This window comes from Phocoena phocoena, chromosome 4, assembly GCF_963924675.1.
Source record: "Phocoena phocoena chromosome 4, mPhoPho1.1, whole genome shotgun sequence".
In the NCBI taxonomy this organism is placed as follows: domain Eukaryota; kingdom Metazoa; phylum Chordata; class Mammalia; order Artiodactyla; family Phocoenidae; genus Phocoena; species Phocoena phocoena.
Genome location: NC_089222.1, coordinates 86429330 through 86446351, shown reverse-complemented (window position 1 = coordinate 86446351; position 17022 = coordinate 86429330). Strand labels below are relative to the sequence as shown.

The following is a 17022-nucleotide window of genomic DNA, read 5'->3' as shown; positions in this document are numbered from 1 at the left end:
TTTCAGTAAATATTGACAACTTTTTTTTGCACTTAATGTATTTATTTGAAACTTTGTACATGTCTTACTAAAGCATTCTAATATTTTGTTAGAGTGTGATGGGCAGTATAGCAGGCACCTCTGTGCAGGGGAACAGAACATCTATTACAAACATACTGTGTTTCACTGTGCTTTCCCCTGAAAGAGCAGATGCTACACTTTCTGGTGGCACTTCTTTTTAGTCCTGTGGGTATTATTTCCTCTAGAATATGTTTTTATTTTACCTGATAGTTGACAAGGTGGATCTTTGCAGGGGTCTCTTTTAGAAACACCACAAGAAGGACCAGGTGCGGGACTACCACTACATTCACCAGAATGGTCAGTTACCCATTGTCTAGCTAATAAAAATTACTTGTAAGTCATTTTATTCTGTGCATTAAGGCTACAATAAATTTTAAACACATTGAATAAACCGCAATTACTCAAAAGAAACCCAGTTTCTTATACCATTTTAGAGTTTTCCAGAGGATACTGAAATTTGACAGATTTGATCAGATCGATCAACTCCTTTCATATATTTATTATACTCTATATACAAGTGGGCTTAGTTATCTGATGGCCAGTCCTCCTGTCTTCTTTTCCTGTAGATGCTATGGAGGCATCATGAATAGTTGTCACCATGCGGACTAGCCTCTTGTCTTTCCATATAAGAAGAATCACTTCTCTCTTCTGTAAGAATGTCATTTCTCCCATCTGTAGATTTTTAGATTTCTCCTTTAATTGGTTTAATAGACCACAATTCTCTCTTATAGTCCCACAAACTCTGGTTTTATTTTTCAACAATATTTCAGATGTGGACACAGTTGTAATAACTGTCTTGTAAATATGGTGCCATGAACCAAGATAAGGTTGTAGGACCAATAATATTGTTTCTTGCAGTTTCTTTCCTTCACCCATGTAAATCTCAAGGCTGCATGTATATCCAGTTTCACTTTTGCTAACCATCCTGACCAAAATTCCATATTTTGTAAGTTTTCTGGGATTATAGGGTTTTTTTTTTTTTTGCGGTAAGCGGGCCTCTCACTGTTGTGGCCTCTTCCGTTGCAGAGCACAGGCTCTGGATGCGCAGGCTCAGCAGCCATGGCTCACAGGCCCAGCCACTCTGCGGCATGTGGGATCTTCCCGGACCGGGGCACAAACCCGTGTCCCCTGCATCGGCAGGCGGACTCTCAACCACTGCACCACCAGGGAAGCCCGGACTATAGGTTTTGAATCTGAGTCGTCCTCTCCACTTTATCTTTGCCTCCTCAATTGATAGCTCTTGTTTGGGTACATAGATCGATTGAAATTTTGGTAGAAAACAATCCAAAAGAGATTTAACTTTTGAAATTCTGTCTGCAGGATGTGGAGTTTCCAAGTTATCATTAAAGTGAAGAAATGTCATTATTTGTTTGAACCTTCTTCTCGTCAAAATCTTTGGAAAGATAGGTGTTTCAAGTAAGGGGTCAGTCGACCAATATTCTTTCCAGTGTGACTTTCTTATTTGTTCCATCAAAATTATTAATCCAAGAAACTTCTTCATGTCACTATTGCTTACATCAGTCCATTTTAAAGCCTTATCATACTTTTTATGATTTTTCATTCTGTTGGTGATACAAGTTTGTTTGAGAAGCAACCAACTTGAAAAAGTCGTTACCAAAAATTAATTCTGCTATTTCACTAACAGTTTGTGGGTTATTACATTCAATAGTTACAGCTGACACACCCGTAAAGTCTTCTAATTTTTGTGAAATGTTGCCTTCAACCCACTCTTCTGTAGAAGCAAAGAAGCATTCTCCAGCACTGTGAGTTTCATTTTCATTTTCTGTGTCAGAATCAATCAATAAGGTTTTTTGTCTTTTTGTTGGTCTAATATTCACATCTTCTGAATCAGAACTATATTCTGAAGAACTATCATCTCCTGAGACACTAGTATATATGTCACTAGGACAATCACAGAAAGTATCTGCATAAAATTCACCAAAAAGTTCTTCTTCACTCAAAATTTCATGATGCATAATTTTTGAAGATTTTATGATAATAAACTTGCATTTATAATTTACACAATGTTGGAACAAAAACCTAATGGAGCAAAACGTGAATAATAATGACAATCGCAAGTTGTATAATGAACCCTTCATCAATTTTAAGCCCTAACAACTTCACACAGTGATATTAATTGTATCACTTTCTAAAAACGTACTGATACATCTCTGGTCAATAACGTTCAGGTAACAAAAGATGTATTAATACATTACCCGTCAATAAGTTGTTAATCAAATTGACAAAAATTAAAGACAGAGAAAATATTAAAAGCAACAAGGGAAAATCAACAAATAACGTACAAAGGAATCCCCATAAGGTTATCAGCTGATTTTTCAGCAGAAACTCTGAGGCCAGAAGGGAGTGGCAAGATATACTTAAAGTGATAAAAGGGAAAAACCTACCACCAAGAACACTCTACCCAGCAAGGCTCTCGTTCCAACTTGATGGAGAAATCAAAAGGTTTACAGACGAGCAAAAGTTAAGAGAATTCAGCACCACCAAACCAGCTTTACAACAAATGCTAAAGGAACTTCTCTAGGGGGAAAAGAAAAGCCCACGACAAGAAATGAGAAAATTACAAATGGGAAAATTAACTGGTAAAGGCAAACATACAGTAAAGGTAGGAAATCATCCATACACAAATATGATATCAAAATCAACAATCGTGACAACAGTACAAATGCAGGATATTGGAAATGCATTTGAAATTAAGAGACCAACAACTTAAAACAATATTGTATATATATAAACTGCTATATCAAAACCTCATGATAACCACAAGCCAAAAATATACAATAGATATACAGACCAAAAAGGAAAAAGAATCCAAATACAACATCAAAGATAATCAAATCACAAGAAAAGAGAACAAAAAGAGGAAGGGAAGAAATAAGACCTATGAAAACAATCCCAAAATCATTTTTAAAATGGCAATAAGAAAATACATATTGGTAATTATCTTAAATGTAAATGGATTAAAGGCTCCAACCAAAAGACACAGACTGGCTGAATGGATACAGAAACAAGACCCATACATATACTGTCTACAACAGACCCACTTCAGACCTAGGGACACATACAGATACTCCATGCAAATGGAAATTAAAACAAAGCTGTAGTAGCAATACTCATATCAGACAAAATAGACTTTAAAATAAAGACTGTTACCAGAGACAAAGGACACTACATAATGATCAAGGGATCAATCCAAGAAGATATAACAATTGTAAATATACATGCATCCAGCATAGGAGCACCTCAGTATATAAGGCAAATGCTAACAGCCATAAAAGGAGAAATCTACAGTAACACAATAAGAGTGGGGGACTTTAACACTCCATTTACATCAGTGGACAGATCATCCAGACAAGAAAGTCAATGAGGAAACACAGGCCTTAAATTATACATTATACCAAATGTACTTAATTGATATTTATAGAACATTCCACCCGAAAGCAGCAGAATACACATTCTTCTCAAGTACACACAGAACATGCTTCAGGATAGATCACATAGTGGGCCATAAAGAAAGCCTCAATAATCTAAGAAAACTGAAAATATATCAAGCATCTTTTCTAACCACAACACTATGAGATTAGAAATCAACTACGAGAAAAAAACTGTAAAAACCACAAACACGAGAGAGTGGCATGGACATATATACACTACCAAATGTAAAATAGATAGCTAGTGGGAAGCAGCAGCATAGCACAGGGAGATCAGGTCGGTGCTTTGTGTCCACCTAGAGGGGTGGGATAGGGAGGGTAGAAGGGAGATGCAAGAGAGAGGAGATATGGGGATATATGTATACATATAGCTGATTCACTTTGTTATACAGCAGAAACTAACACACCATTGTAAAGCAATTATACTCCAATAAAGATGTTAAAAAAAAAACAACATGCCACCTTTTTGATCTATGTACTCAACCAGGAAACAAAAACATGAGAGGCACATTCATCTAGCTGATAGGCTTCTGCAGTATCTCTTCAAGCCAGTAGGATCTGTGCCCTGCAGAACAATGTAGTCAGTATGTCTATAGGCCCTGATAAGCTTGAAAAATTATCCATACACTTTCTACATACGAGACTAACCAGAGCCAAGGGGAAAATCGTGTCCCTACTTTGGTATTATCTGTCTGATAAGTTTAAATGGGAAAAATGCTTTTCAATTTTTTCCATAGTCATTGAAACTGATAGTTTAATCTAAATAGTAACGTTTACATCAGTGTGACATTCCAGAGCTACTCATGTAGTTTTAATTTCCCCCCCAATTTGGAGAAATGACCTTGCACTACTGTGTTAAAAAGCAAATAGCTGCTTCAACATTTACATCAAAGTGTTTGCTCAATACATTTCAGTATAATAATTACAAACAAGAAGAGAATGCAATTTTGCATATCATAAGTGTCTTCTGAAAGTCACTAAATATCCTGTATCAATCTAGACACTGATTATGTCCATTGTCTCTTTTATGTAATATTTATTTTCACAGAAATGCCTCAGGTGAATACAACTCTTTCCAGCTTGAGCTTTGTATTTTGGGAAATAATTCACAGAGTTCAATGCTTCCAACTTTGATAGATTTATTGTCATGGCAGTGCCAAACATCTTTTTCTGATACTTGCTTACACATAGAGACTCAATGGACCAAGTGATGAGAACCAGAAGTTTAATGCAGGTGCTTGTCCTAGTTTACACATATTTGGTATTGAACTCCTGGTAATAATGTTTACTTGCATGATGCATTATTGTTTTTCAGAGAGCTACCATATCCATTTCTCTTTGTTACAGACCTGTGGCTGTAATTTCTGAATTACTCCAAAAGTTGTCCTGCTTGAGAATGTGTGCACTATCACTCCTGCTAGAACTGCATATCTTCGGACATTGTTATTGCTTCTAGGTAAAATAATAGGGAGAGGAGATATGTTCAGGTGTAAGAATTGAAGAAATATGTTCTACTTAACAAAGATCTCATCAGCAGTCCAGTGGAAATCAGTGATTACATTTAGTGAAAATTCTTCCCCAGGTGGAGCTTCTGGACCTAATGAAGGTGGAGGTATTTTTCACTCCTTGCTTTTTCTCAGAGAAAGCAAAACCATTATTCCTTGCAATGATGTGGGGAAAGAACAGTGGGAGCTCTGCTCTCCTACAATGAGTCCACCATGCAGAACCTGGATAGGTTCAGTATGTTAATCCATTTGTGTCATTCCTTTGTTGAGGACAGGTCAAGGATTTCCCTTTCCCTGCAGAGTAAGTAATATTTATGGTTCTTCGCATGGCCCATAAAAAAATCCTAAAGATGCTACCAGAAAACTACTAGGGCAATCCATGAATTCAGTAAAGTTGCAGAATACAAAATTAATACAGAAATCTGTTGCATTTCTATACACTAACAACAAAAAATCAGCAAGAGAAATTAAGGAAACAATCCCATTTACTATCACATCAAAAAGAATAAAATACCTAGTAATAAACCTACCTAAGCAAAAGACCTGTACTCCTAAAACTATAAGATGCTGATGAAAGAAATCGAAGATGACACAAACAGATGAAAAGATATACCATGTTCTTGGGTTGGAAGAATCAATATTGTAAAAATAACTACACTACCCAAAGTAATCTACCGATTCAATGCAATCCCTATCAAATTACCAATGGCATTTTTGCAGATCTAGAACAAAAAAAATCTTAAAGTTTGCATGGAAACACAAAAGACCCTGAATAGCTAAAGCAATCTTGAGAAAGAAAAATGGAGCTTGAGGAATCAGGCTCCCTGACTTCAGACTATACTATAAAGCTACAGTAATCAAAACAGTATGGTACTGGCACAAAGATAGACTTATAGATCAATGGAACAGGATAGAAAGCCCAGAAATATACCCACACACCCATGGTCAATCAATCTCTGACAAAGGAAGCAAGATTATACAGTGGAGAAAAGACAGTCTCTTCAATAAGTGGTGCTGGGAAAACTGGACAGCTACATGTAAAAGAATGAAATTAGAACATTCTCTAACACCATACACAAAAATAAATTCAAAATCGATTAGAGACCTAAATGTAAGACCGGATACTATAAAACTCTTAGAGGAAAACTTAGGCAGAACAGTAACTGACATAAATCGCAGCACTATCTTTTTGGATCCACCTCCTAGAGTAATGAAAATAAAAACAAACAAATGGGATCTAATTAACTTAAAAGCTTTTGCACAGCAAAGAAAACAACAAGCAAAACAAAAAGACAACCCTCTGAATGGGAGAAAATATTTGCAAATGATGTGACCAACAGGGGATTTATCTCCAAAATATATTATATAAACAGCTCATGCAGGTCAATATCAAAAAAACAAACAACCCAATCAGAAAATTGGCAGAAGACCTAAATAGACATTTCTCCAAAGAAGACATACAGATGGCCAAAAAGCACAAGATGCTCAACATCGCTAATTATTAGAGAAATGTAAATCAAAACTATAATGAGGTTTCACCTCACACTTATCAGAACAGCCATCATCAAAAAGTCTACAACCAATAAATACTGTAAAGGGTGTGGAGAAAAGTGAACCCTCCTACACTGTTGGTGGGAATGTAAATTGGTATGGCCACTACAGAGAACAGTATGGAGGTTCTTTAAAAAACTAAAAATAGAGCCACCAGATGATCCAGCAAGCCCATTCCTGGGCATATATCCGGAGAAAAACATACTTCGAAAAGAAACATGCAACCCAATGTTCACTGTAGCACTATTTACAATAGGTAGGACATGGAAGCAACCTAAATGTTCATCAACAGATGAATGGATAAAGAAGATGTGGTATATATATACAATGGATTATTACTCAGCCATAAAAAAAGAATGAAATAATGTCATTTGCAGCAACATGGATGGACCTAGAGATTATCATACTAAGTGAAGTAAGTCAGACAAAGACAAATATCATATGATAGCACTTATAGTGGAATCTAAAAAAAATGATACAAATGAACTTATTTACAAAACAGAAACAGACTAGCAGACTTAGAAAACAAACTATGGTCACCAAAGGGGAAAGGTTCGTGGAGGGGGGCGGGGGGGCTAGGGATAAATTAGGAGGTTGGGGTTAACATATACACACTACTATATATAAAATAGATAACCAACGAGACCTACTGTATAGCACATGAACTTATTTATAAAACAGAAACAGACTAGCAGACTTAGAAAACAAACTATGGTTACCAAAGGGGAAAGGCTGGCAGTGGGGGCTGGGGATAAATTAGGAGGCTGGGATTAACATATACACACTACTATATATAAAATAGATAATCAACAAGGACCTACTGTATAGCACAGGGAACTCTACTCAACACTCTGTAATAAACTATATGGGAAAAGACTCTGAAAAAGAATAGACATATGTATATGTATAATCACTTTTCTGTACACCTGAAACTAACATAACATTGTAAATCAAATATACTCCAACATAAAAAATAAAAATTAAATTAAATTAAAAAATATAAAACAGAAGTAAACATTTTAATTAATTAATTTTTTAAAAAGAAAATTTAGGAAGACATCTCCAGAGAAATTGATACATGTAAATTAGGGTGATGAATCAACTTTTTTTAAAAGATAAAATTTCCTTAAACAGTTTTTGGTCATATTTGCTTAACAAATTTAAATATATAAAAAATAAATAACAGTTTACATAGGTTTTTTAAAAAGGTATAATACATAACCATTTCTAATCCCACAGCATTCTGAGGACTGATTATTATTCACAAATGAATTAAAGATACATTTCTTTAAAGATGTAAAAAATAAATAAATAAAAGATACAATTCTTGCTTGTCTTACAAATTACTTTTACAACAATAAAATGTCTCCCATTTCAAACACTGAAGCAAAGCCCAAGTTACCAGTGATACATATAATATGAAGAATTTTCCTAATCTGTGTCTACAGATTACAGGCATACCACTCTCCCAACTGAACTGAAGTGGGAATAGCAAGCAGAGAAAAGCAGTAGAATGAGGACATGTTTAGTAGTTCTCATTAACCTGTAACTGCCAAACAGTAATATGAAGTATTAGCACAAGATATAATTTTATTTATAGCAGATTTACCTAACTAATTACATTTTACTAAAGCTCATATTAAAATCAACATCACTTATCTGATGTTATCTGTATAAGGATGTAGAGGAAAATTAAGAGGATAAACCTTTACTACAGATCATCTAAAGCTGAGGTATTTTAAACAAAACTATTCAAATTTGATTATACTTTATTTGGAGATTGCAATAATTCAAGTGTAGAGGGGAAAAACCTACCCATTTCTGCCATTAGTCTGGCAGAAGAGAAGACTCTAATAACCTCACCTCTTTAAGGTACCGAACCAGGCGACAGAGGGAGCTCACGAGCGACAGGGTGAAGCCGGTGAGACCCTGACTGTTCTGGAGCCCCCGGACCTCGCGTCCTGTCCACCGCTCATATTCTTCCATTTCATGTTCCACTTCATGTATCATGTGTTTGAGGACATCTAGGCTGGGGTTACTGCTATTCGGTAAGTCTGTGGAGGCTGTGCTGGTTGATAACACGCTATTCTTCTGTTTTGAAGGAGCACGCAAATCTGGTTTTCTTTTCACTGATAATGACAGAAGTCATTCTATGTTAAGACTGGGAAAAATTACAGTAGAAAAACGTTTGACTGTTGTTCACAATTTATAAAAGGTTTTTTATCAAGTTATCATCATTTTCTCATAAAGAATCTATACTGTTTGAACCAGATTTACACTATCTATAATGAATGGATGAGAACCATCCTTCTAGAGTTACATGGAATAAAAGGAGGCATTGCCTGGCTACCATTCAACAAACTCTTACTTAGTAGGATCCAATTGGATGAGTTTAAGGGAAAAGACATGCACTAATAAACTAAGAGAGCTGTGTCAAGTTACATGTTTAATAACCCACTTTGTCAATTAAGAGACTGAACCTTTATTTAGCAGCTGTTTTTGCTTCCTTGAGTTCAGCACTTGTCTCACTACATAGCTTGAGTCTAGAGTCTCAGGAGATTCTTCCAGTTGAAGCCTCGTATGGATTCTCTTAACAGCATTGGTAGCATTCAGAGCAGCTAAAAGGGAGAATTTTTCCAAAAGTATCTCAAGTGAACAACAACAAAAAAATTTTAAGCATGTCAATCGACAGGTCAATGAGTATTTACTCAACCAGGCTAAGACAGTCAAAACTCAAGTAATGTTCCTTTAAAAAATTACTGTGCTTAAGAAAGAACATAATAAAGTAAGCTACTACTCTGGGAGAACTAATACAGTCAGGAACCAAACCTTTTTGTTCTCCTGATGGAGAAGCAGATGATGGAGTTCCTGAAGAGGTTGTTATTTGTGATTGTGTTGCTACTTTCTGCTGAATATCAGTCCATAGTTTATTAATTAACTCGGAATTATCTTCCGTTATTTTGTGGAGAAACCTATAAATTATGGGACAACAAGCTATATTAGAATTAATAAGTACTATCATTTAACTTGTTCAACTGTTTACATGTTTGATTTGAAGAAACTTTTAATAATTCATAATCAAAGAGAAATATGTTTTGCTTTAACTTATAAGATAAAAATCTAAAATGCCAGTCTTCTCAGTGTTAGAAGGAATCATTCCATCTCCCTCCCAGTTTCCTAGCTATGCTGGCTCCTAAACCAGGAGCGATTTGCCATTTCTGAAGTTTTGTGCTATAGGTTATGTCCTCCTCTCTCTTTCTCTAGAGAAAGTACATGGTTTCTATGAAGCAGCTTGTCCTCAGAGCACAGTTGCTGCTCATCACTGAAGTAAAGTGACTAGAGCAGACTCTGCCCCTGTGTTTCAGGGAGGCGGGGAGAGGGAATGAGAAGAAGAGCTACCGTGTAGCGGGTGAGAGAGATAAGCCTTTTGCTGTAATCAGCTTTATCACTGATAAAGCTGATTTTTCAATCTTTAGTTGTCTGATTTCTTTGTCTATTCCCCAACTAGACTAATATTTAAAAGAGGTAGAGGGTCTAAAAGTGGAAACAACCCAAATGTCCACCAGCTGATGAATGGATAAGTAAAATGTGCTCTATCCACACAAAAGAATATTATTCAGCCATAAAAAGAATGAAGTGCTAACATGTTACAATATGGATAAATCTTGAAAACATGTGACAGACCCCAGACACAAAATATCACATACTGCATGATTCTATACACAGGAAATGTCCAAACAGGCAAATCTACAGAGATTTAAAACAAAAACAAAAAAAAACAGATTCATCTAGCAAATTAGATTGGACTGAAAGGTTTGGGAGAAAATAGGGTCTGACTATTTAAGAGTATAGGGCTTCTTTGAGGGTAACAAAAATGTTCTGAAATTGACTGTAGGTTGAACAATTCAATGAAAATACTAAAAATCTGAAGATCTTTGAATATTATGCTTTAAATGGGTAGAGTGTATGGTATGTGAACTATAAAACAATAAAACTGTTATGGGAGAACAACAACAACAATGAGAGAGGAAAGGGGAAATCTTATTTAGTGGCTCTACAAACCTCAACCTAGAGGAGTTGCTTTAAAGCAACCTGTGGACAGCACATTGAACACTAGTTGCTATTAAGTTTAGTTAACAAAAGGCTGTAATGTGGTCCATTCACATTATGGCTAGTTACCAAAGCATCAGAAAGACTCCTCTGTAAGACAGTGTTAGTTAGGTCTAAGTCCAACCTTCAGGATAAGTCCTAAGAAAAGTGTCATAACGAGATTTCTGTACAAGTTGGGAAAATCCAAACCAGTTTGAACTCCCATTACCACCTCTAATGTTTATACTTTTAAGAATTAGGTTATATCAAATAACAACAACAAAATAAGACAATACTATCTATGGTAGGCTTAAGAATGGCCCTCCAAAAGATACTCATAACCTAATCCCTGGAACTTGTGAATGTTACCTTATCTGACTAAAAAGGGACTTTGCAGATGGATTAAGTTAAGGGTCTTGAAATAGGGAGATGATCCTGGACTACCCAAGTGGGCCCTGAATGCAATAATATGCATCCTTAAGAGAGAAGCAGAGGGAGGTTTTGACACACACAAGTGGAGAAGGTGATGTGAAGCTGAAGGCAGAGGCTGGAGTGATGTGGACACAAGCCAAAAACACACCACCAACCAGCAGAAGCTGGTAAAGGCAAGGCGTGGATTATAACTTAGAGTATCCAGAGGGAATGTGGCAATACCAACACCTTCATTTCAGTCTAATGAAACTGATTAAGGATTTCTGGCCTCTAGAACTGTGAGAGAATAAATTTCTGTTGCTTGAAGAATAAACGTAATTCTGTACAAGATTAGTTATATTTAGGTTCTGAAAGAAAAAGTACTTAAAAGATAATACATATTTCCAGGTATTCCTAACAAAATGGTGACCAGATAAATTTGAATTACTCTACACATCCTACAAAAAACTATACAGTGAAACAAGAAAAGCAAATAAAACAGCATATAACCCATACCTTCTATATTATTGGAAGACAGAGAATACTACTAACTTCAAACTACCTGTAGGTTGAAACATAAGCATCAAATTCCAGCAAAGATATTTCTTGAGCTCCTGTAAGAAGCCTTTGCAAAGAATGGGGGCAGTTCAAAATAACTGCACAGCGAAAAGGAAAGCTGAGAGCCTAATGGTGACAAAAATCACCTCTAGAAAGAAAAAGTCCACTCTAAGTATGTAAATACTTAAAAAAAAAACAAAAACCCTGGGCAATCATAACACCACCAAGAAGTTTGTAGAACCCAAGGTGGTAGTCTTGGGAAGGCATCACTTCTTAAGGAGAAGAGGGTGAACATGAAGGGAGAGGTACCCTTTGGAGGCTGAGTGCTAAAGGAGAAAAGATGCAAAAGTCCTTCAAGACAAAAGAGAACCATGATATTGGAGAACAAGCCAACTTTAACCCACCAACACTTTTTTTTTTTTTTAAAAAGGCTCTAAATAAGCTGTGCCTCACCATAATTGACAGAAGAATCACCTAAAACTCCCAAGCCTCTCCACAAAATGTACAGTATAACAAAGGCAGTATATCAAAACAGAAAACTAAAATTGAAATATTTCAGCTAATGAAAATTCCTGCCCCCAACATGCAAAAAAAAGAAGAAAACTGGTTTTCCCTGGTGGCGCAGTGGTTGAGAGTCCGCCTGCCGATGCAGGGGACACGGGTTCGTGCCCTGGTCTGGGAAGACCCCACATGCCGTGGAGCGGCTGGGCCCGTGAGCCATGGCCGCTGAGCCTGCGCATCCGGAGCCTGTGCTCCACAACGGGAGAGGCCACAACAGTGAGAGGCCCGTGTACCGCAAAAAAAAAAAAAAAAAAAAAAAAGAGAGAGAGAGAGAGAGAAGCCACTTTTGGCCTAAGCCATTTTGTGATCTAAGCCTGACCACAATTCTTGCCCTTGAACCAGTCTCGGTAGTTAATGATCTTAAGGGAAGTAAGGGAATTCAGTAACAAAGAAAACGCAGTCAAGAAACAAAAGTTCAGCAATAAAACGAGTGCTAATTGCTCCTCAAGGGATATACATAACAATCTGATACAGTTTTTGAGCTCTGCAGGAACTAAGGCCCCCACCTAGGTGGAAGATGGAATGATGATGTTGACCCTCCTGACTTCAATCAACTAAAGCTTGGACTCTGCCAACATTTGTCCCAATTCCATGCTGAATTCTCCTCTGCTCAAGCCTCTTCATGAATATGCATGTACTCTTAGCTTAAAACTTCCCCGATTTTACTGTTTGGGGAGACACTGCTTTGGGAAATATCCCCCGAGCTCATCTTACTTGCTGCAAGTAATAATAAATCCTTCCTTCTCTCAAAAAATAAATTAATAAATAATAAAATAAAATAGTAACCAACAACAAAAATACTCAGGAATAATTTTAATAAGAAATGAGGAAACGTATATGAAAAAAACATTAAAATACTCCTCAAAAACAAAAAGGTAGACATTAACAAATTGAAAAACATTCTTTGTTCTTGGATAGTAAAACCCAGCATAATAAAGATGTCAGGTCTCTCTAGTTAATTTATTAATATAACAAAAATATCAATAAACTTTTTTATGATGTTAAATAAGTTGACACTAAATTCATACAGAAGAATAAACATGTAACAATCATTATGAAAACTCTGAACTGGAAAAGGCTAGGAGGGAAGTCTATTAAAACAATATAAACTCTAATTAAAACAGTGTGGTGGGCTTCCCTGGTGGCGCAGTGGTTGAGAGTCCGCCTGCCGATGCAGGGGACACAGGTTCGTGCCCCGGTACAGGAAGATCCCACATGCTGCGGAGCAGCTGGGCCCATGAGCCATGGCCGCTGAGCCTGCATGTCCGGAGCCTGTGCTCCGCAACGGGAGAGGCCACGACAGTAAAAGCCCTGTGTACCGCAAAAAAAAACAAAAAAACAAACAGTGTGGTATTGGAGCATGACTACAGAAACAAGGCCAGTGGACTAGAAAATTCAGAAGTAGATCCAGGTACACACGGTAATTAATGTATGCAGGCAGAATCTCAGATCAGTGGGGCAGTAATAAATGGTGCTGGGGCAATTGGATACCAATTTAGGAAAAGATAAGAAGCAGAGCCATACCTCATACCACATACCAAAATAAACTTTCAATGGATCAGAGAACTAAATAAAAAATAAAACCACAGAAGTATCAGAAGAAAACATGAGTGAATTCCTCTAAAATCAGTTTTAGGAAAGAATTTCAGAGTATGATTCAAGATCCACATGTAAAAACAATGAATGATAAATTCAAACTATATATATATATTTTTGTTGTTGTTGTTTTGTTTTTGTTTTTGTTTTGTTTTGCGGGTACGCGGGCCTCTCACTGTTGTGTCCTCTCCCGTTGCGGAGCACAGGCTCCGGACATGCAGGCTCAGTGGCCATGGCTCACGGGCCCAGCCGCTCCACGGCATGTGGGATCTTCCCAGACCGGGGCACGAACCCATGTCCCCTGCATCAGCAGGCGGACTCTCAACCACTGTGCCACCAGGGAAGCCCTATATTCTTTTTTTTTAAACATGGAATGCATCACAAATTTGTGTGTCACCCTTGCAAAGGGGCCATGTTTATTTTCTCTGTATTGTTCTAATTTTAGCATATGTGCTGCCAAAGCGAGCACTATATATATATTCTTAAATCTTTTACTTGTTAAAGAAATTCAAAAGACAACGAATTGGGAGAAAATATAACATATTACACAGGTAAAAGACTAACAGCCTTAATATGTAAAGAATGCTTACAAATTAATAAAAAAAAAGGATCAAAACCCTAAAAGCAAAATGGGCAAAAGACATGAATAGACAATTCACTGTAATGTCCCTTAAATATATGACAAAATTATCAATTTCACTTAGAAAGGCAAAGTAAAACTACACTGAGATAACATTTCTCTCCTATGAAATCAGCAGAGAAGTCTGACAACACACTCTGGTGCAGACACTCTTGTAAGTTGCCAGTAGGAGTGCAAAATACTACAACCCTCATAAAGCAGAATTCAGTAATTTTAGAAAAAAACTACATAGCATTTACCTTTTAATCCCAAAATCCCACTTCTAGTAATTTACTCTAAATACACACCTTCAACCATACAAAAATACATATGCATAAGTTATTCACTGCAGCATTTTTTAATTGAAAAATATTGGAAACAACTTAAATACTTGTGTGTGTGTGTATATATATATATATATACACACACATATAGCATTGCAAAAACTGGATAAAGATGTGCAAAAGAATGAAATTGGACCCCTACTTTACACCACTCACAAAAATTAACTCAAAATGGATTAAAGACTTAAACATTAGACCTGAAATGGTAAAAATCCTAGAAGAAAACATAGGGGAAGCTATTGACATTGATCTTGGCAACAATTTTTTGGATCTGACACCAAAAGCACAAGCAAAAAAAAATAACTGGAACTACAGGAAACCAAAAAGCTTCTGCACAGCAAAAGAAACAATCAACAGAATGAAGAGGCAGTCTATGGAATGGGAGAAAATATTTGCAAATCATATATTTAATTAAGGGTTAATATCCAAAATACATAAAGAACTCATACAACTTAATAGCAAAAAAGCCAAACAATCCAATAAAAAAAATGGGCAGAGGAACTGAACAGACATTTTTCCAAAGATGACGTACAAATAGCCAACAAGTACATACACGAAAAGGTGTCTGACATCACTAATCATAAGGGAAATGAAAAGCAAAGCCACAATAAAAGCAAAACCAAACAAAAGTAAAAAAACAAAGAAAACAAAAAACAAGAGAACCAAACAAAAGAACCCAAAAAAAACAAACAATAAAAACAAAACAAAAACAGAAAGCAAACTAAAAAAAGCAAACATAAAACAAACACATAAAAATGATTAAAAAAACAAACCCACAATAAGGTATCTCTTTACATCTATAATAAGAATGGCTATCATCAAAAAGTCAAGAGATAACAAGTGTTAATGAGAATGTGGAGAAAAGGGAACCCTTGTGCACTGTTGGTGGCATTGTTAATTGGTACAGCCATTATGGAAAACAGTGTGGAAGTTCCTCAAAAAATTAAAAATATAACTACCATATGATCCAGGATTCCCACTTCAGGGTATATATCAAAAGGAAATGAAAACAGGATCTCAGAGAGATATCTGCACTCCCATGTTAACTGCAGCACTATTCACAATAACCAAGATATGGAAACAACCTAAGTATATGTCAACATATGAATGGATGAAGAAGATGTGATTGAGATACATAGATACGTATCATATTCCACTGTATACATATACAGTGAGATATTATTCAGCCATGAGAAAGAAGGAAATCATGCCATTTGTGACAACATGGATGAACCTGGAAGATATTACACTGAGAAATACAAGTGAGACAAAGAAAGACAAATACTGTATGATATCACTTATACGTGGACTCTAAAAAAGCTGAGGGGACTTCCCTGGTGGCGCAGTGGTTAAGAATCCGCCTGCCAATGCAGGGGGACAGGGGTTTGAGCCCTGGTCCAGAAAGATCCCACACGCCGCAGAGCAACTAAGCCCATGTGCCACAACTACTGAGCCTGCACTCTAGAGCCTGTGAGCCACAACTTCTGAGCCCACGTGCCGCAACTACTGAGCCTGCGTGCTGCAACTACTGAAGCCCACAAGCCTAGAGCCCATGCTCTGCAACGAGAAGCCACCACAATGAGAAGCCTGTGCACCACAACAAACAGTAGCCCCCACTCACTGCAACTAGAAAAAGCCCATGCAGCAACGAAGACCCAATGCAGCCAAAAAAAATAAATAAAACAATTTTTAAAAAACTAAAAAATATATAATAAAAAAGCTAAACTCATAGAAACAGAGTGGTGGTTACCAGGGGCTGGGAGGTGAAGCAAATGGGAAGATGGTAAAAGGGTACAAATTTCCAGTTATAAGATGAATAACTTCTTGTGATTATAGCTAATAATATTTTATTTTATACTTGCAAGTTGCTACGTGAGAAGATCTTAAATGTTTTCACCACAAAAAAGAAATGGTAATTATATGATGTGACGGAGGTATTAACCATCCATCACTTAATGCTATGATGGTAACCATTATGCAGTATATAAGTATATCAAATCAACATGTTGTATGCCTTATAAACTTATACAACATTATATGTCAATTGTATCTCAATAAAGTAGGGGTGGGGGAAGAAATGGCCTTGGAAAAAAGGGAAGCATCTTAGATACTTATGCCATCTATACTTACGTGTCCGCATTTGTGTTTGACTGAGAGCTTAGAGGGTTATCCAACTCATTCTCACTTTCTTCTGACTGGCTGTTAACAGTTCCTTCTCGTTGGTCATCATCTACTTCATTAAGAGCCTTTATCAACACAACAATAAAATAATAACACAG

The 17022-nt window shown here is 36.5% G+C and overlaps 1 protein-coding gene and 1 non-coding gene across 2 annotated transcripts in view; both read right to left on the bottom strand.

Annotated features, from left to right (window-relative positions):
• The window catches only part of SPICE1 (spindle and centriole associated protein 1), a 61189-nt gene that overhangs the window by 21373 nt on the left and 22794 nt on the right, over positions 1-17022 (bottom strand). Inside the window, exons 7-10 of the mRNA XM_065876579.1 lie at positions 16874-16989; positions 9395-9537; positions 9046-9183; positions 8429-8694 (exon numbers count right to left, since the gene is read on the bottom strand). Of these exons, the coding sequence (XP_065732651.1) occupies positions 8429-8694; positions 9046-9183; positions 9395-9537; positions 16874-16989 (663 nt within the window). The remainder of the gene's footprint in view (positions 1-8428; positions 8695-9045; positions 9184-9394; positions 9538-16873; positions 16990-17022) is intronic.
• On the bottom strand, positions 14143-14249 carry LOC136123024 (U6 spliceosomal RNA). Its single transcript, XR_010655903.1, has one exon. It is a non-coding gene; the product is annotated as a U6 spliceosomal RNA (small nuclear RNA).